At 38.4% G+C, this 20,217-nt stretch overlaps 2 protein-coding genes across 2 annotated transcripts; both read left to right on the forward strand.

Annotated features, from left to right (window-relative positions):
• The first annotated feature begins 1,281 nt into the window (after positions 1-1,281).
• LOC149621148 (uncharacterized) lies at positions 1,282-12,525 on the forward strand. Its single transcript, XM_089855662.1, has 2 exons — positions 1,282-1,783; positions 11,052-12,525. The coding sequence occupies exons 1-2, from the start codon at positions 1,339-1,341 to the stop codon at positions 11,900-11,902; spliced, it is 1,296 nt and encodes a 431-aa protein (XP_089711788.1). The 5' UTR covers positions 1,282-1,338; the 3' UTR covers positions 11,903-12,525.
• Positions 7,346-10,539, forward strand: LOC149621149 (uncharacterized). Its single transcript, XM_089855665.1, has 2 exons — positions 7,346-8,685; positions 9,454-10,539. Exons 1-2 carry the CDS (start codon positions 8,184-8,186, stop codon positions 9,894-9,896), a joined length of 945 nt encoding a protein of 314 aa, XP_089711791.1. The 5' UTR covers positions 7,346-8,183; the 3' UTR covers positions 9,897-10,539.
• Positions 12,526-20,217: the final 7,692 nt, after the last annotated feature.

The raw sequence follows: 20,217 nt of genomic DNA on the forward strand, positions 1-20,217 counted from the left end.
CTGGTTTAAAACTAAGTAGTTTGTTTAGTGAGCTAGTTTCTTAATCACATTATGTTAAACGTTTGGCAGCTAGTTTATCACATTCATTTAAATAGGTATTATATCCTAGTCAATCAATTAATTGGGTAAAAAGTAGGAACTCATTAAAATTTCAGTCTTCTTCTGTTCTTGATTACATCACTACAGTTAGGACAAACCCATTTTCCTTTGGGGATTTTCTTGAGTTTTAGACATGTAACGTGAAACCACTGAAAAGAACAAACTCCAGACTCGACCCCACTTAAGCATGCTATTTTAACCAAATATCTTTTTCACGTGAATTTCTTAGCCATCTGTAGCGACGGAATGTCCATTTCTTACAAGCTAATCGAAAAATACCAAAAAAAACAGCTTGGAGTCTAAAAGAGAAGTAAAATGTAACATCAAAACAAAATAACATACCGCGTTCCTAATGGCGGCTGCCAAAGACTATATACTAATTTTACTCGTGATTAGTCCTCAAGTATCTTATTGAGTGCTTGCATTAGGCTATAAGCAGACGACAAAATAGGCTCCGCCTCATTTGAAATTACTCTATTTTTGTTAAGCCTTGGTACCTTGCACGCTTTATTGCGCTAGCGTCATTTATAAAACGCCGATGACCGGAGAAAAGCTATGACGACAGAGCTCACCGGTAAACATTTCCAAAATCCGCTGTCTTTTTTGGTGAGCTCTGCTGAACGCAGCCCAGACCAGTGAAAGGTCTGATCGTAATCGGATAATAGCTTCGTGTTTTCATGCTTTTTATGGTACGCATTTACTTTCAGTGTGTGTAGCCACAAATAAGCTTTGGTGTTATGTAACGTTAAGTCATGTTGTTGAACTAAGAAAATCGTTGAGGTGAAACGAGAGGATAGTGTTTACATGCCAACCCTGTTGTGAATATGGCTTTGAACATAGAGGGCATACAGTTGAGGAGTAGAAAATTGGGCCTTTACAAACACGTAAAGGTAATATCCCTCCAAAGTTGTATCTCTTCATTTCCCGTTTTTCCCCCATCGGATGATTTTAATGTGTACAAGTATATCATTATTGGATGTAAAATGTCGTCTGATTTACAGTAAATTTGCTATGCTTTGTATACTGCTTTAATATTTCATAAATTTTAACTTAAGAAACATTTCCATATCTGGGTAAATAAGTTTGTAAGTAGTCGTCTTGACTCGGAGAGGTAATATTTTGGTTTTCCCAACTTGTTTTTTGATAAAATAGCTCTAGTTTGAAAAGTTACGTCTTCCTAAACTCAAATTCCGTGACGGTGTTCCTTTACTTAACCTTGAAGGCGAAGCGCAGTTCGAAATGTCTCCTGTCCCAACGACAGATTCGCCTCCCGAGAACAATCTTAGCGTTAACAATTCTTATCCCAAATCACGAATTTCTTCAACCAAGAGAGGAAATGAAAGAATAGCAACTCGATCCAAGAAATTGTGCCTTGAAAAACATGGGGAATTGTCGTCGCTTGACGCAAACAAGGAAAGCGATTCTCAGGAAGAAGCCCTTGAGGAGAATCTTGATGATGACCAGTCCAAAATCACCTTGACCGATTCAAAGAAAACTGATAATAGACAAAATCAAACTATGAAACTGTGCTTGCCAAGCGATTTACCAAAAGTACCGATTGAAGTTGAAGATAATACTTCAGTGTCCAGCTCTGATACATCCGAAAGTAGCTCGTCAAGTAGTTCCGAAAGTAGCTCGTCAAGTAGTTCCGAAAGTAATACAACTTCTGCCAGTTCGGAAATTGGTAAGTCATTTTACGCTTAGGGTCAGCAACGATTTTCAGGACTTAAAAATCGTCAAAATTGAGCCACTTACAGTAGAATTTAGAAACCTCACCAAATACAGAGGATGTTTCGGAATTTTCTAGTGGTAGTTCCCCTAACAGGTTTTTTAACCCCGTCCTTTCTAACCCTGATTACTTTCTGTCTTCCCTTGGATTTTTCAACCTAATCCTCAATGTTTAGCATGTTCAATCTTAAGCTTCTAAAAATTTTGTCTCATTTAAATTAATTCGTTTTTAACTTTAAATTTAAACGGAAAATTGTCGCTGCGAATAATATTAAACTCAATACTTGATTACCCAAATTCAGCTGGTTGAGCCTGAGCTCCGTGGCCACCGGAGGAGAAAAAATCCCCTTTTAAAAATACAGGTACCCAGCCGTCCTTGGTGTCTCAAGGAGCCCAAGCAAACGTTGCTCAGATTGATAAGACCTTAGTGCTTTACTCCCAATGGTCTTTGAAACTGTGAATAATTTCACCTAAAGAATATTTAAGAGAACTTACTCCGTCTCTATAGCAGTTCTCGAATCTATGCAAGCAAAGAGAATATACCAAGAGGAGCAGAAAGTCTAGCCTTTCACAAGGCTTTTGAAAGGCCCGGCCACAGTTTTGGTCGTAACTAGATCCGGTTTGTGTTGATTGGCTAAGCAGCGACGCCTTTTATCGGTTAAATTATGTCGACTGCTCATTTTTGATGGTGGCTACAGGGCCGGAAATATGAAAAATTTCTTATAGGACACGTGTCCAGTGACCCCTGTATTTGACTGGAAAATCTACTGGACATTGTCCACTGGCGTGTGCGTAAATAGTGTCGCATCTTCATAGTCAAGCTATCAAAACTTCGGAAAATTTATTGGTCAAAATGTCCAGTGAACCTCTTAGTTTTTAAAACATTTACGGGACATTTTTATATTTTATTGGATAAGGTCCAGTGTCCTGCGCTTATTTCTGGCCCTGGGTGGCTAAGGGTTGATCTCTGGGTTGAATATTGACGTACAAAAGGTAATTTTTAAGTAGACCGAAGACTACAAGGTCACGTGAACAACCGGAACTAGTTGCTCCAAATTCAGAGCCGGTCCCTATTTACAAAGTTTCTGCTCCTCTTGGTATATTCTCTTTGATGCAAGTGGCCAATCGGTTCTTGAGGTAGTGTCGAAGGAACCGCGTCACCGAATAATTGTCCTTCGCGTGCTAGGAGGTTCTATACGAAGCGTTTCGAATATATCGTGTAGCTCACCTAGGCCCAAGATGCATACTTTGTGTGTGAAGCCTTACCTCTTTTGGTCTTACTGATAATAATAATAATCTTAGCTTTGTCTATGAAGGGATTTCCACATAAGCCTGTGGCTTGTTTACAGGTGGGTCTCTTTACAATGCATAGAGGGGTGGTGGCTAGCAGACTTGTAAATAGGGGGTACTGTACCAGGGAGCCTGTGACACCCAAGAAAATTCACAGGACACCCTGAAAAAATATTTTTGGTGGGGTTCGGGTACCTCCCGGGTGCCCTGAAAAATTCGGGTCGATGAGAGCTCTCTCCCATAACCAAAGAGGAGGGAAATAGGGAGAGATAATCGCATAGGCAGCCGTGATCCATCCGTATTGAGAAGAGGGGAAAATTTGTGAGACGCGGCGGCTCTTAACGCGCACCTTATTCGCGCACAGTTGACGTTATTGGTTCTCCTCTTTCGGGCTACTACGTCACCAAAATTGCTCGGAAAGGTTTAAACGTTGTTAAAACGTACGCTTTAAAAATAAAAAGCCGAGGCTTAAGTGAAATGTTCAGCCAAGTGGGCTTTTTTTAAGCAAAGAGTTATTTATTTATCAGAGGTAATTTCGATAGATAGTATAAGATTAGAGCCGTGTGATGTTTCAGGAAAATATTCAAAATATCTTACTTGTAAACATATAACACCAAATCCTGCTAATGGATCACTATCACCATTAGGAAAATGGCTTGAGCACACGAACCCACGAAATGATGTTTTTAGCCATATCGTAGTATACGATAGGCTCTTAGTTTGACCCGAGCCGTAGTAGTAGTAGTAGTACTTGTGGCCGGAGTTTTCGCTTTCGTTATCGTCAGATTTTAGCTTAAAAGGAACTTTATATTACCACAACCCACCCATAGGGGTAACTGGGCTCGGTTAGAGATTTAATTTTAATTAAAATTTTTTCAGGTCAGACCCGGGAATCGAACCCGGGTCGCTGGCGCAGCAGTCAGAGATTCTACCACTGAACTTTAGAGACTTGATAGAAACCCCGAGTTTTTTATTATTTATTTTTATCTCTAAAATGTCGGGGTGATGTGGGGTGGGGTACCTCTTAATCTGTGGGGTCGAATACTTTTGAATTTTTATCTGTGGGGTCGGATACTTATGAATTTGTATGTTTGGGGTTTTAATATTTATTTTCTTTTTATGTATGTGCTAATTAAATAGATAACGATTTTCCCCATTTCCTACCGCGCTTCTCATGTGTTTCGTTCTCGTTCGGTAGCTATCGTCATCTATGTTATGTTTGACTGGAACGTTTGGCGGTTAATTCAAATGTGGGTTTAGATAGAGCTAACATAGTGTTAAATGAGCGTTATGCGTTTGATCATTTTAGCATTGCTAATGGTAATTCGAGGGGATAATCACTAAAATGCGTAATCACTATAACTAAACTTTCTCTTTTAAAAGTTTCTGGGCATAAGTCCTTGTTAGAAATTTATAAGATGCGATAAGTGTGCATCGGCATAAGTCTATGTTGTAAACTCATCGAAGGGGATTATCACTAAAAACTATCAGTTCTTCGATTCGCCGGAATATTAGAATTACAGCATAAATAAATTTATACGGTCATAATTTAATCACTGTTTAGAGTAGGGAATCGAGGGGCTATTCACTCTGATTTTATGCACGGTAAATCATTTAAGCATTGAAAAAGATAGCGCTATTCACTCATTAGGGTAAGGTATAGAGGGGTTATCCACTCATTAGGGTAGGGTATAGAGGGGCTATTCACTCGTACGATATGGCTACTATTACGAGCCCTTGGGCCGTCGTGTTTAATTACACATTGTTGATGTTTGGTTAAAGGTTTTCGAAATGGTTTAAAAGTTATACCGTTCATTTTTGGATTACTTGAATACCGCGTATTGCTACTACAATTCAAGTAGCAGCATTTTTTGTGGTAAACCATTTTAAATTACCTCTGATAAATAAATAACTCTTTGCTTAAAAAAGCCCACTTGGCTGATCATTTCACTTAATCCTCGGCTTTTTATTTTTAAAGCGTACGTTTTAACAACCTTCAAACCTTTCCGAGCAATTTTGGTGACGTAGTAGCCCGAAAGAGGAGAACCAATAACGTCAACTGTGCGCGAATAAGGTGCGCGTTAAGAGCCGCCGCGTCTCACAAATTTTCCCCTCTTCTCAATACGGATGGATCACGGCTGCCTATGCGATTATCTCTCCCTATTTCCCTCCTCTTTGCCATAACGACAACTCAAAACAGCTCTTAAAAAAGGGGAAAAAATAAAATCTATATCTATATAAATCAAAGTCCTGACTGACTGACTGATAATCAACGCCCAGCCCAAACCGCTTGCCCTAGAAGGCTGAAAATTTGCAGGAGCGTTACTCATACGTAGTAGGCGCGTACTAAGAAAGATTTTTCCAATCCGCCGCCATCTTAGAAAATGGCGCCCAGAAATGTAAAAAAACCTTCTCTACGCAACAAAGTCCGCGCGTTTCAACCGATTTCACAAATATTTAGTACACTGGTTTCCTTTAACCCATAGACGGGCTGAATGGTCCTTCAGGCTCGATTTTTGCCATCTTTTTAAATGGCGGCCAAAACCTAAAAACCCTTCTTTATGGAATAATGTCCGCGTGAAAGGTAATAAAAAATGTCCCGACGGGCTGACGGGCAACGCCGAGTGCCTTCGCTCCTAGGGTGCTACAAAAGTATTAGTCATCAGTAAAATCTACCCTTTCTTTATAACTTTTTGATGGAAGTTCTTATTACACGCGAGCGACGCCGCGGGTAACAGCTAGTGTCCAATATTTCCCCTCAAAACTTCACTTCCCTCCCTCACATTTTGTTTATTTACCTTCGTCCACTAGGGTACCCAAGAAAATCCTGCTTTGGGGGGGAGGGGTCGGGAGTTGCGGGCTCCCGATGAAATTATCACTATTTACTAGTGCTGTGCGAGTACTCGATAAGAGATTTTCTGAGACTCGAAAAAGTTTCGAGTATCAAACCAAGGCTCGATAAATACTCGAACCTGCTTTTGGAAGGCCTTTAGCTCTGAAAATGGGGTGTAGTAGCTATAAAAAATTAAAAATCTACTAGAAAGTCACTCTTTATGGTTAACAGACGCAAGTCAGTGCTGATTGGGTAGTTTAGATCATAATGCCAGTGTAATGTAATGGGGTAGTAGCTCCTGGCTGGTTCAACAGTGGAAGTAAAAGTAGTGAAATACAGTTAAAGGCGCGTTGACTATTATTATTGTTCTTTTATTTTATTTATTTATTTTTAAATTCAGCTTAGTAATTTTCGTTTGAGACTTTGCTCGAAGTATAACAATGGCTAGTGACTTCGGTGAGGAATGAGATTGCGAAGAACATGAAAATTAGGAATTAAGTTTGTTAAATATAAAGGGAAGAAGACTAATACCGTCCGGGAATTATTTGAAGTAGTTGTCGATGATCAAAATTACACTAAATGTATATTATGAGAGCGATAAATTAACAGAAAGTGCTGAAATATTGCAAAATCAATTCCCAATTACTCGATAAATACTCGAAACAAATTTTCCAACTACTCGATACTCGATTCGAGTACTCGAGACTCGGCTCGATACTCGATAAGGGAAAATTTCAATACTCGAGACTCGACTCGAAACCAAAAATTCAAGGCTCGCACAGCCCTACTATTTACAAGTCTGGTGGCTAGCCCCTATGCCACAGCTAACCTACAGCGCCCTATACTAACTATTACCGTTAACCTCTGCAAGTTTTAATGGAAAGGAGAAACTGGGTTAGACCGCGGAGGAAAACCCCTTTTAACAAGCGGGGAGAGACCTTGCAAACTCTAATAAGGAAATATGAAACTATCTATTATTGAAAATGTAATGGATACCATTTGTAATATATTGAAAATGACTTAATGTAAAATACCGCCCACATATACCTCCTGCCTTCGCCAAGCCAAAACTGGAGTTCGTAAGGAAAGTTACCTTGCAGGGGAACCACTGTACCCGCTTTAAGGTAAACATCCTTGAGATTTGGGTAGAGCCAGAGCGTTTCGGCAAAATAATGTTATAGTCGTTGCAAACTATCCAAGACGATTTCTTTTCTTCTGACTCAATCGTTGCAATAAGTAAATCGCGATTTTGTCACATACACCGCTTACGCCTCGGAGAAGTGGCCGTCATATCCTAAAATTATGATGATATCCAACTTATCGAAAATTTTCCGCTTTCTCTACCATCATATTCAGTTCATAAGGGTAACGCCAGGGCGAAATGTTTCCCACACAGTCTTGAGCTAATTAGGAGTTACGTGTTAACAAATTGCAGTTACTTGCATTTTAACTTGATCACCTAGAACCAAAAAAGAGGAGAGGACATTATAACGTCTTTTAATAACGGCAGTCATACCATTTTCCCTTCCAATTTATTTTATAAGCATATTTATATTGCAATAGACTAAAACCTTAAATATTTTCTTAATAATTAACAACCATTAGTTTCCACTTTCTGATAAGTAAAATCTTCGGAGACAGTCATCTCGATTCGGAGCGGTACTAATTTGGTTTTCCGAACTTGTGTTTTCTTTAACTTTGTGTCATTTTAGTCCTCGGCATGACCGGTTTTATCAAGTGCTATTGAACATAGTAATGTGTTTGATTCAAATTGTAAGGAAGTTTCAGTTTGTTTGCTTTTTGAAGGGAAAATCCGAGAAGCAGCGTTCAACTCTTTGCAAATATTCTCCTGAATATAAAATTGATCTTGAACGTCACATTACAAATGGTACTGAAGAAAAACGCTTCAAACGTGATCAGTGTGACTATACTAGCTCCGAGAATGGTTCTTTGATCAGACGTGAACATGATTTAACTGCTCTGAGATCGACCTTGTTTGGCTTTCATCTTCCAAAAATCGCGAATGTGGGAGACACAGACTCCCTGCCGGAAAATCAGGCCGAAAAATTCCGCTTTAAAGTTAGATGAAAACTAATCTTGGGCAAAAAGCCGCTAATCTATGCTAATTTTCAGTCGTTGTGGTTGTAACATATTTATATGTATTGGACGAAACGTTCACACTTTTTATGTTATTTTTAAGATTCTCCATAATTTGAACTGTAGCACTTGAATAATGAAACAAACCCTTAAAATGATCCCTTTCCCAAGGATCTTCACTCTTATCTTATCATCACTGGTGCTTATTTCGACCCAAAATACTTTGGCAATAGAGAGGGGGTGCCAGAATAAATTGGAAATTGGTAACGATTTGAACGTCCATCAGCGCATTCACAGTGGTGAAAAACCCTTCAAATGTGATCAGTGTGACTATGCTACTGCCCGTAAGTGTACTTTAATCGCACATCAATGCATTCATAGCGGTGAAAAACCCTTCAAATGTGATCAATGTGAATATGCCAGCTCACAGAGCTGTCATTTGAACGTCCATCAACGCATTCACCGTGGTGAAAAACCATTCAAATGTGATCAGTGTAATTATGCCAGCACGCATAAGAGTAGTTTAATAATATATCAACGAGTTCACAGTGGTGAAAAACCCTTCAAATGTGATCAGTGTGACTTTGGAAGCACTCGGAAGAGTAGCTTGATTGCACATAAACACATTCATAGGATAGGTACATATCGGGCTGTTTAACAAAGTTTCTTTAGATAATGTAATGTGCAATGCACATTAATTTTTAATTACAATTGTCTGCAAAGATTTAACGGCTCGGGCTGGATCGAAATTAAAATTCACACTAAGGCATAAAGCAGACTGTGCATTGTCTCTAAATAGAGACTCAGACGGTTCTATAAGTTTGATTAATCGAATCAGGGGGAAAGCTTATATCTTCGCTATTAAAGAATGATATTTTTACCATAATAATTGATAAATCATAATTTGCTTCTTTCCTTACTTTAACTTCGTCATCACTTCTTGTGCTAGTTGGTTTCAGCAGAAACGAGAGAGAGACTGCAAAATTGTCGCCAAGCTTAACTTTACCGTTGAATTCATGATTGTGTTTTTTCACTTCTTAGTAGATGTTATCATGCACCTACAAAGGTTTAATGGCAGAACATGGCTGTTCATATTGTCACTTATATTTTATTGTACGTTTATTATGGGCAAGTTTGCATTCTGTATTACGCAAGTGTCTAACGTGCGATCAAGTTTGAATCTTCCACGTTCTCAACGCATGTTTTAGATTCGGTAAGGTGAAACCTTTGGAAACCGCTATTTCTACTCGGACATCGGTTATTGTTTCAGAACTTGTTTTGTTTGCCTTTGTGTCTTTTTAAGCCTAAGCATAACCGCGTTATATCAATTGCCTTTGATCATTGAAATGTTTGTGACGCGAGTTGTTTGATATCATATGATATTTTAATCTATTTCCTTTCTGTAGGAAAATCCAAGAAAAAATGTTCAACTCGATACAAATGTTCACCTGAAAATGAAAGGGAGCTCGAACTTGACATTCGAAAGGATACCAAAGAAAACCGCTTCAAATGTGATCAGTGTGGCTATGCTAGTACGTGGAAGTCTCATTTGATCGAACATCAGCGCATTCACAGTGGTGAAAAACCCTTCAAATGTGATCGGTGTTACTATGCAAGTGCGTGGAAGGTTGATTTGATCATCCATCAACGAATTCACAGTGTTGACAAACGCTTTAAATGTGATCAGTGTGACTATGCAAGTGCGTGGAAGATTAATTTGATCAGACATCAAGGCATTCACAGTAGTGAAAAACCCTTCAAATGTGATCAGTGTGACTACGCAAGTGCGCGGAAGTGTAATTTGACCAGACATCAACATATTCACAATTGTAAAAAAAACTTCAAATGAGATCGTCGTGACTACGCAGAAGGTTCATTTGATCATACATCAACGAATTCATAGCGGCGAAAAACCCTTCCAATGTGCTCGGTGTGACTATAAATGTACACAGAAGATTAGTTTCATCGCACATCAACGCATTCATAGCATTGAAAAACCCTTCATATGTGATCAGTGTGATTATGGCAGCACGCAGAAGATTAGTTTGATCAGACATCGTCGTTATAATCACATGGACTAATAAAATGGATTGAAGTTAAGCATACTCAGCAATTTAAAACTTGGAAAGAACCATTTCAAAATGTGTCAATTGCGCAACGCTTTTTCATTTTCGTTTCACACATTGCTGTTCTTGTCAAATGTAGTAGATGCTCACTAAGAAAAAAGTTTTTGTTCGCGGGAAAATTGTAAAAGCCTATCGTTACGAATTAATCACCGGACAGGCTATATCGTATTATAAAATTGTCAAATGTAACTAGCCTAACGTCTTAACGGGAAACTGTTAGTAATACTATGTTTGTGTTAGTTATTTATAAATCGTTCACCAACAATATTGAATATAGCCCTTTATTTGACTATAATTAACAATATTTATATTAAAAATGGAATATCGTCTTCGCTATTAAAGAATAAAAATGTTACCCTAATAATTGATTAATATGTTATTGCATTGAATCTTAATTTGCTTCTTTAATAACTTCATCTTTGTCATCACTTCTGGTGCTAGTTGGTTTCAGCAGAAACATCAGGAGAGACAGCAAAATTGTCGCTAAGCTGAACTTTACCCTTGAATTCGTACTTGTGTTTTTTCACTAGTTTGTAGGTGTTTAATGGCAGAACATGGCTGTTCATATTGTCACGTATATTTTATTGTACGTTTATTATGGGGAAGTTTGCATTCTGTTTTACGCGAGTGTCTAACGTGGGATCAAGTTTGAATCTTCCACGTTCTCAAGGCATGTATTAGATTCGGTAAGGTCAAATCTTTGGAAACCGCTATTTCGACTCGGACATCGATTATTGTTTCTGAACTTGTTTTGTTTGCCTTTGTGTCTTTTTAAGCCTAAGCATAACCTGTTATATCAATTGCCTTTGAACATTGAAATGTTTGTGATGCGAGTTGTTTGATATCATATGAAGTTTTAATTTATTTCCTTTCTGTAGGAAAATCCGAGAAAAAATGTTCAACTCGATACAAATGTTCACCTGAAAATGAAAGGGAGCTCGAACTTGACATTCGAAAGGATATCAAAGAAAAACGCTTCAAATGTGATCAGTGTGACTATGCTAGTACGCGGAAGGATGATTTGATCGCACATCAACGCATTCACAGTAGTGAAAAACCCTTCAAATGTCATCAGTGTGACTATGCAAGTGCGTGGAAGATTAATTTGATCAGACATCACCGAATTCACAGTGGAGAAAAACCCTTCAAATGTCATCAGTGTGACTATGCATGTAAGCGGAAGTATGTTTTGATCACACATCAACGCGTTCATAGCGGTGAAAAGCCCTTCAAGTGTGAACAGTGTGACTATGGTAGCAAGAACAGGAGTAGTTTGATCAAACACAAACGCATTCACAGCGGCGAAAAACTCTTCAGATGTAATCAGTGTGACTTTGCAAGCACGCGGAAGGATAATTTGATCGTGCATCAACGCATTCATAGCGACGGAAAACCCTTCAAATGTACTCGTTGTGACTATAAATGTACACAGAAGATTAGTTTGATCGCACATCAACGCATTCACAGTGGTGAAAAACCCTTCAAATGTGATCAGTGTGATTATGCCTTCACGCAGAAGATTAATTTGATCGCACATCAACGCACTCACAGTGGTGAAAAACCCTTCAAATGTGATCAGTGTGACTATGCAAGTACGACGAAGAATGGGTTGATCAGACATCAACGCATTCACAGTGGTGACAAACCCTTCAAATGTGATCAGTGTGACTACGCAAGTGCGCGGAAGAGTAATTTGATCAGACATCGACGTTATAATCACATGGAATAATTTAAGGATTGTAGTTAAGCATACTCAGCAATTTAAAACTTGCAAAGAACCATTTCAAAAGTGTTAATTGCGCAACGTGTTTTCATTTTCGTTTCTCACATTACCGTTCTTGACAACTGTAGTAGACGCTCAGTAACAAAATGTTTTCGATCATAGAAAAATTATAAAAAACTAAAAAACGTATCGTGACGGAATAGTCACAGGGCAGGCTACACGGTTTTACAAAATTGTGGAATGTAACAAGCCTAACTTCTTTTAACGGAAAACTGGTAGTAATACGACGTTGTCTTACTTATTTTTAAAACCTTCACGACAATATTTAATGTAACCTTTTTTTTAAACTATAATTAACAATATCTAATATGACAAATGGTTTATCAGTAATTATATCTTCGCTATTAAAGAATGATATTTTTACCATAATAATTGATTAATCATAATTTGCTTCTTTCCTTACTTTAACTTCGTCATCACTTCTTGTTCTAGTTGATTTCGGCAGAAACAGGAGAGACAGCAAAATTGTCGCTAAGCTTAACTTTACCGTTGAATTCATGGTTGTGTTTTTTCACTTCTTAGTACGTGTTATCATGCACCTACAGAGGTTTAATGGCAGAACATGGCTAATCATATTATCACTTTTTATTTTATTGTACGTTTATTATGGGGAAGTTTGCATTCTGTATTACGCGAGTGTCTAACGTGGGATCAAGTTTGAATCTTCCACGTTCTCAACTAGGGTTGTAAATTTTCCGGAAAAATAAAACGCGGAAAATTTTCCTCTTCGCGGAAAATTTTCCGCTAATCGGAAAAATATAAAACTATCAATTAAGTGAGCTTTGAGTCAATTTATCAAACTTTTAAAGAATTAAAACATTCTCCAGTTATTTTGCCATCTTTAGTAGATTTATTAAAGTACCGCCAAATATTAGTGGTTGATTTTCTCATAATTTGTGACTTTAAACAGGGTTAACAAACTTAATAAAATTAACAACATAACACCTCGTTTCCCTTACAATGACGCAGACGATCACTATCCTTTATGCCTGATAATTTCAGTTTCACTTGGGTCTCTTAACGGTTAGGTCTCGACTCTCTAACGCCTTATACCGTCATAAGAGCAAACAGTAACCCTATGCATGCAAGCGATAGCCAATGACTGAGCTTTTGCTATAGGGAATAGGGGTCACTAGACTCTGTGCCCTTGGACAATTTTTCCCCCTCCGAATTCACCGAAAACAAAATAATGAATGTTTTGAAAAGAAAGGCAATTGAAAAATTTTAAAGTATTAACTTTCTAATTGAGAAGCCGGTAGCGGAAAAATATAGCTCGGTCATTTTCCGTGGAAAATTTTCCGACTTACAACCCTATTCTCAACGCATGTATTAAATTTGGTAAGATCAAATCTTTGGAAACCGCTGTTTCGACTCGGACATCGGTTATTGTTTCTAAACTTGTTTTGCTTGCCTTTGTTCCTTTTTAAGCCTAAGCATAACCTATTATATCAATTGCCTTTGAAGATTGAAATGTTTGTGATGCGAGGTTTTAATTTATTTCCTTTCTGTAGGAAAATCCAAGAACAAATGTTCAACTCGATACAAATGTTCACCTGAAAATGAAAGGGAGCTTGAACTTGACGACCGAAAGGATACCAAGGAAAAACGCTTCAAATGTGATCAGTGTGACTATGCTAGTACGCGGAAGGATGATTTGATCAGACATCAACGCATTCACAGTAGTGAAACACCCTTCAAGTGTGAACAGTGTGACTATGGTAGCAAGAACAAGAGTAATTTGATCAAACACAAACGCATTCACAGCGGCGAAAGACCCTTCAAATGTGATCAATGTGATTATGCTAGTACGCGGAAGGATGATTTGATCATCCATCAACGCATTCACAGTGGGGAAAAACCCTTCAAATGTGATCAGTGTGACTATGCAAGTACGTGGAAGAATACTTTGAAAAGACATCAACGCATTCACAGTGGCGACAAACCCTTCAAATGTGATCAGTGTGACTATGCAGGTGCGCGGAAGGATGATTTGACCAGACATCAATGCATTCACACTGGTGAAAAACCCTTTAAATGCGATCAGTGTGATTATGCCAGCACAAAGAAGAATGTTTTGATCAAACATGAACGCATTCATAGCGGTGAAAAACCCTTCATATGTGATCAGTGAGAGTATGGCAGCATGCAGAGGTGTCATATGATAGTACATAAACGCATTCCCAATAAAATGGATTGTAGTTAAGCATACTCAGCAATTTACAACTTGGAAAGAACCAATTCAGAATTTGTTAATTGCGCAACATGTTTTCATTTTCGCTTCACACATTACTGTTCTTTACCACTGTATTATACTAAGAAAAAAGTTTTCGTTCATTGAAAAATTGTAAAAACCTATCGTTACGGAATACTCACCGGACGGGCTATATGGTATTACAAAATTGTGGTATGTAACTAGCCTAACGTCTTAAGGGGAAACTGGTAGTGACACTATGTTTGTGTTATTGAATATAACCATGAATTTATTCATTAACAATATTTAATATTAAAAATGGAATATGAGTAATTATATCTTCGCTACTAAAGAATGATGTTTTTACCATAATTATTGATTAATATGTTTTTGCTTTGAATCTTAATTCTCTTCTTTAATAACTTCATCGTAGTCATCACTTCTTGTGCCAGTTGGTTTGAGCAGAAACAGGAGAGACTGTAAAATTGTCGTCACTACATGCACGCAGAAGAATAATTTGATCACACATCAACGAATTCACAGTGGTGAAAAACCCTTCAAATGTGATCAGTGTGATTATGACAGCAAGGTGAGGTGTAATTTGATCAAACATCAACGCATTCACAGTGGTGAAAAACCCTTCAAATGTGATCAGTGTGACTACGCAAGCACGCAGAAGAATGATTTGATCAGACATCAACTCATTCACAGTGGTGAAAAACCCTTCAAACGTGATCATTGTGATTATGGCAGCGCACGGAAGAGTCATTTAATCCGACATCAACGTAGTAATCACTAGGAATAATAAAATGGATTATAGTTAATGGTACTCAGCAAACTTGGAAAGAACATTTACTAAATGTGTTGTACTACAAAATGTTTTCATTTTCCGAATAAATATCACTGTTCTTTACAATTGTATTAGGTAATCTCTAAGAAAACTTTCCATTCTTAGAAATAATGTAAGCACCGAATAATTACCATACCGGCTCTATGGTTGTGTGCTTTAAATATACTGCAGTTTATTAATATTAAAATGGCGGCCGGAACAAACCAAATGTCTTAACGGGCAACGCCGAACCTTTTTTCTACAAATAATAATAATAATATGATTTTGCTAGTTATTCATAAAACCATTACGAACGGATAGTGAAATTTATTAGTAACAATATTGTCTCAAAGGCTTTATTTAACATCAATTAATATTACAACTGAAATTACAGTAATTATATCTTCGCCTACCGTAATAATTGACTAATTTTATTGTTCATCTCCCTTTTAAATTTCTCCAAGGTATTATTTAGTTTCGTTGCTTCCATGGCAAAACCGACCCTCATACCGGAAAGTTGTTTCAAATTACGTTCAATATTTTTCTCAATTCTTGCCAATCTCTTCTCAAATTTTTTCATAACCTTTTCCTGGCGATTTTGGATACGTTTTTCGAATTGTTCCAAGCGCTTTTCCAAACGTTTGAGCTTTTCTTCTTTCGAACGAGTTCCATTTTTGCCACCAGACTCCTCGGAACTTTCATTACCACTGTCTAAAGTTTCTTCAGGTTTTGGCGTAGTACTTGCTAAAGGTCCTGGATCGTCATTTGCGTCTTTAATTACTTTAACTTCGTCATCAGCTCTGGTAGTAGATGGTTTCAAAAGAAACAAGAGAGACAGGAAAATTGTCGCTAACCCTAGCTTCACCGTTGAATTCATGCTCTTGCTTTTTCAGTACTTAGTAGGTATATCACGTATAGAGGTTTAATGGCTGAATATTACTGTTTGTTCATATTGTCACGTATATTTTATCATACGTTTATTAGGATAAGTTTGCATTCTGTATAATGTCTTAGGACCGTTTCAGTGATGAAATTTTAATCTAAATATATTAGCTGCCTGGTTTAGAGTGGTTTGATTTAGTTCTTCTATAGACTGGTAATGCAGTGAACCCCTAGCCTTTAAGCCTGTTAAGAACGTCCTATTCTGGGCCAGTAACATTTTAGTTTTATGATTTACCACTATTTAAGTATCGTTACACTGAATTTGAAAGTTGTAAGAAAATTTAAACAATATCACGAAGATACTTCATAGAGGTGGTCTCCAAGTCTATTTAGTGTTTATTGTATACATAGATGCAGGGAAATTGTCGCTAACTTTACCGTTGAATTCATGCTCTTTTTTTTAGTACTTAGTAGGTGTATTCACGTATAGAGGTTTAATGGGAGAATTTTACTGTTTGTTCATATTGTCAAGTTTATTTTATCATACGGTTATTGCATTCTGATGGTTCTGTACATAAACTAAACAATGAAAGCTTTTTTGTACCTTAAAAAACAGGTTTTTAATTAATTTCAATTAGAATGACCGAGGTGAAATTAACGAGATCGGGATCATTCGAGAGTGGAGTTCAATTCAAGGTTTTTGTTTTTCCCAGTATTTGGCTAAACCGATATATCGGTATCGGTTGAAAACTGTATCGAAACTCTATAGAGATGGGTCGATACCTATGTCATATCGGTATCGGTACCGATATTTGGCTAAACCGATATATCGGTATCGGTTTAAACTGGTATCGGCCCATCTCTGATTTTAAGATATACTCAAATAATTAAACGTTCATCTGATCACTTACACTCTGTATATTTTAGCAGGAGGATTTTAGGGATTTTGAAAGAAATTGTACTAACCGGAGGAAGGTATGGAGGTAAACGATCCCCTTCTGGGAACACTCCGTGAATCCGAAGTTCGTGTAGTACACGTTCGTTCGTTAATCCAAAATAACTCTCGCAGCCATCCACTCTACATGGAATGTAGAGCTGGTCTCTATGCTTTTTTTCGTGCAGTTTACTATACGAAATGCAACGACGGTTAAAAATGGTTTCAGGATATGTATAATTATAAAACTAATTACAGGCTGCTACGGCATTTATAGGAGCGATGGCAGTCTGGAAACGTGCATGTAAATTCCTAAAAAGAAGGGAAAAAGTTGAATGTTACAATCCTATGATTTAACTTGGTGAAATATTATGGTTTTAAGGTAGTGTTTATTATTAGAAGTTACGTCTATTTCTCCATAAATCGAGAAAAGTTTTAAAAGAAGATGCTAGCTTGGGGCCCCAGATATTACAATTGGCCACATGTCTAATCAGCGCCACTAGCGGATGGTCTGAGAACTACTCCCATAGAGACTAGGTATATTTAAGCGGGTTTGCAGAATTTCCGCCAGGTGGCTCGAATGCCGCGCCATCTGACGGAAATTCTGCAAACCCGCTTAAATATACCAAGACTCTATGGGAGTAGTTTTCAGACCATCCGCTAGTGGCGCTGATTAGACATATGGCCAATTATAACGCGAGTAAATTTATTGAAGTAAGCATTAAGGGTTATAGTTTTTGCCAGGACATCGAGGGGCTTTTCAGTCTGATCTTCAGTATTTCTTTTAATGGTTATTTTCGGTTATTTCGTTCTACCACTATTAAAGAATGCGCATCCGGGGGGCCGGTACTCACTCACTTTTTCCGTTCGTATCACATTATTATAATTATAACGGAAGTAATAAAAGGAATAATTTTAAAACAGTTAAAGGTAGTGCATCGAGGGGCTATTCACTCAAATTTTCTGTACTCTTAATTTTCCGACTAAATTCCACAAATTTCCCTAATCAAATTCATCAAATTTCCCTGACCGAATTCATCAAATTTCCCTGACCAAATTCATCAAATTTCCCTGACCAAATTCATCAAATTTCCCTGACCAAATTCATCAAATTTCCCTGACCAAATTCATCAAATTTCCCTGACCAAATTCATCAAATTTCCCTGACCAAATTCATCAAATTTCCTTGACCAAATTCATCAAATTTCCTTGACCAAATTCATCAAATTTCCTTGACCAAATTCATCAAATTTCCTTGACCAAATTCATCAAATTTCCTTGACCAAAATCATCAAAAGCCCCTGACCATTTGCAATAACTTACATGGCGAACATTCCCGGCTGCGATTTGAAAAAATTTTAATTAAAATTAAATCTCTAACCGAGCCCAGCTACCCCTATGGATGGGTTGTGGTAATATAAAGTTTTTTAGCTAAAAAAAATAACGATAACGAAAGCGAAAGCAAAAACTCCGGCCACAACTACTATTACTACTACGGCTCGGGTCAAACTAACAGGGTTCATACAAATTTTGGAAATAAATTTCCCTGAGATTTCCAGGTTTTTTCCCCATATACTTCCCTGAGTTTTCCAGGTTTTCCCGTATATGGAGTATTCTATGGAGCAAATGCTATCGAAGGACGGTGGGCTAATAGGACTATAACATACTAAAAGGACATGGCCGTATCTCTAGTAGAACCAGAGTTATGAGCCTCCTAATATAGTGTAATGTTAATACTATGGACTCCGTATGGAGGGTATTATTAGGAACATTTTGCTTAATTACGCGACCCCTGTTTGACAAAAATTTCCCTGATTTCCCTGAATTTTACTAAAAGTTCTATATTTCCCTGAGGTTTTTGTCAACTATTTTTTTCCCTGATTTTTCCAGGTTTTCCCGGTTTTCCAGGATTATATGAACCCTGTTAAAGCAAGGCGCGGGTCCAGTGAATCCCCTACAAGGTGGCTTTCCTTGCGAACTCCAGTTTTGGCTTGGCGACGGCAGGAAGCATTTATGGGCGTGTTTTATAAGTGCTTTTCTAAATCCCGCCCACAAGCCTTCGCCAAGCTAAACCCGGAGTTCAGGAGCAAAGCCACCTTGTAGGGGATTCACTGAACCCGCGCCTTGCATTAAATTAATTTCTTTAAGTTAATTTTTCTACATTACCAATATGTTTAATAATTTTTACCTTATTAATAATTTTGGAGGTTTTTTCATTGTTCAAATTACTGCCTGAAATCAGATATATAAGTTTGATATTTAATCTTAACAATTCGCCACAGTATCAATGATCCAAATATCTTATCGTGAATGAAAGTGAATAGGCCTTTCCGAAAAAATTTCCCAGCCCGGGGCTTCTTGTTTAAAAGGTCCTGCGCACGCGCACATCAACGAATAAACGTCACTGATACGACAGCGGGCGACATCTGGCGCTGGATTATTGGGATATAGTTAGGCTAAGCGCTTTTTTTAACGTTAATAAATAGATAATATTTACCCTATATTTTACGAAATTAAGTATGAATATTAACTATAACAAAAGCTGGAAACTCGTAAGTACAAAAATGCGACTATGACGTTGAATCTTAGACAGAAAGTGGCATTTATAAGTATAAGAGCAGGCCGAAGGAGGGGACTCCACTGCTTCTCCCTCGCTCTGTCCACCTTGCGGGGGGAAAATAGAAGAGCCCTCCAACAGCATACAGTGCGAGGATTGCGGGGACTGGTTTCACGCCCCCTGTGTCGATATCCCCGACGATGTGTACGAAGGGGTGACCAACGACTCGCGCTTCCATTGGCTGAGCTCCAAGTGTAACCCGTTCCTGAAACTCTCGTTCCGCTCTTTACAGGATAAGATAGATGAACATGAAACTAAAGTCACTAAGATAGCGCCATCTACCGCTAACTTGGCTTCCTTTCGCGCCTCGGTTTCTGACCTTACATCCCGGCTGAAGAGCCTCGAGTCGGCTTGTGACTCCGATCACGCCCTACTCGCCACTGCCACTAAGGACATAGCTCAGTTACAGGCTGACCTCAAACAGGCTTACGATAGCCTTTCCTCTGCACAGGATACCTTACAGGGCTCGTTCCAGACCCTCACCCATCGGATAGACCACCTTGACGAGTCGATCACTTCCTTCAAGTCAGACCTCAAAGACAACTTCAAAACTTTTGAGGCTTCCCTCCTTGAGAAGTTCTCCCACTTGAGGCCCTCTGCCCCCACCGGGGAGTTCGTCACTCCAGAGGTGCTTGACCAACGTGACCGGCGACTGAATGCCATCCTCTTCGGGGTGCCCGAAGACCAGTCCCCCGCTAACGACCAGCATCTCCTCGCTGAGCTGTTCGCTTCCTGCGACGTCGCTCCCTCGCCTCCGTTTCGCCGCCTCGGGCCGGTGCCCTATGGCGCCGGTAGTCGCCCCAGACCC

This window comes from Phalangium opilio, unplaced genomic scaffold (genome assembly GCF_054372755.1).
Source record: "Phalangium opilio isolate 3A_F unplaced genomic scaffold, DU_Popi_V2 ptg000209l_1, whole genome shotgun sequence".
NCBI classification, from domain to species: Eukaryota; Metazoa; Arthropoda; class Arachnida; order Opiliones; family Phalangiidae; genus Phalangium; species Phalangium opilio.

Coding starts and splice junctions, on each gene's coding strand:
- LOC149621149 (XM_089855665.1), top strand. CDS start 8,184: ATGAAACAAACCCTTAAAATGATCCCTTTCCCAAGGATCTTCACTCTT. Junction 8,686..9,453: donor TAAACACATTCATAGGATAG/GTACATATCGGG, acceptor TCCTTTCTGTAG/GAAAATCCAAGAAAAAATGT.
- LOC149621148 (XM_089855662.1), top strand. CDS start 1,339: ATGTCTCCTGTCCCAACGACAGATTCGCCTCCCGAGAACAATCTTAGC. Junction 1,784..11,051: donor TTCTGCCAGTTCGGAAATTG/GTAAGTCATTTT, acceptor TCCTTTCTGTAG/GAAAATCCGAGAAAAAATGT.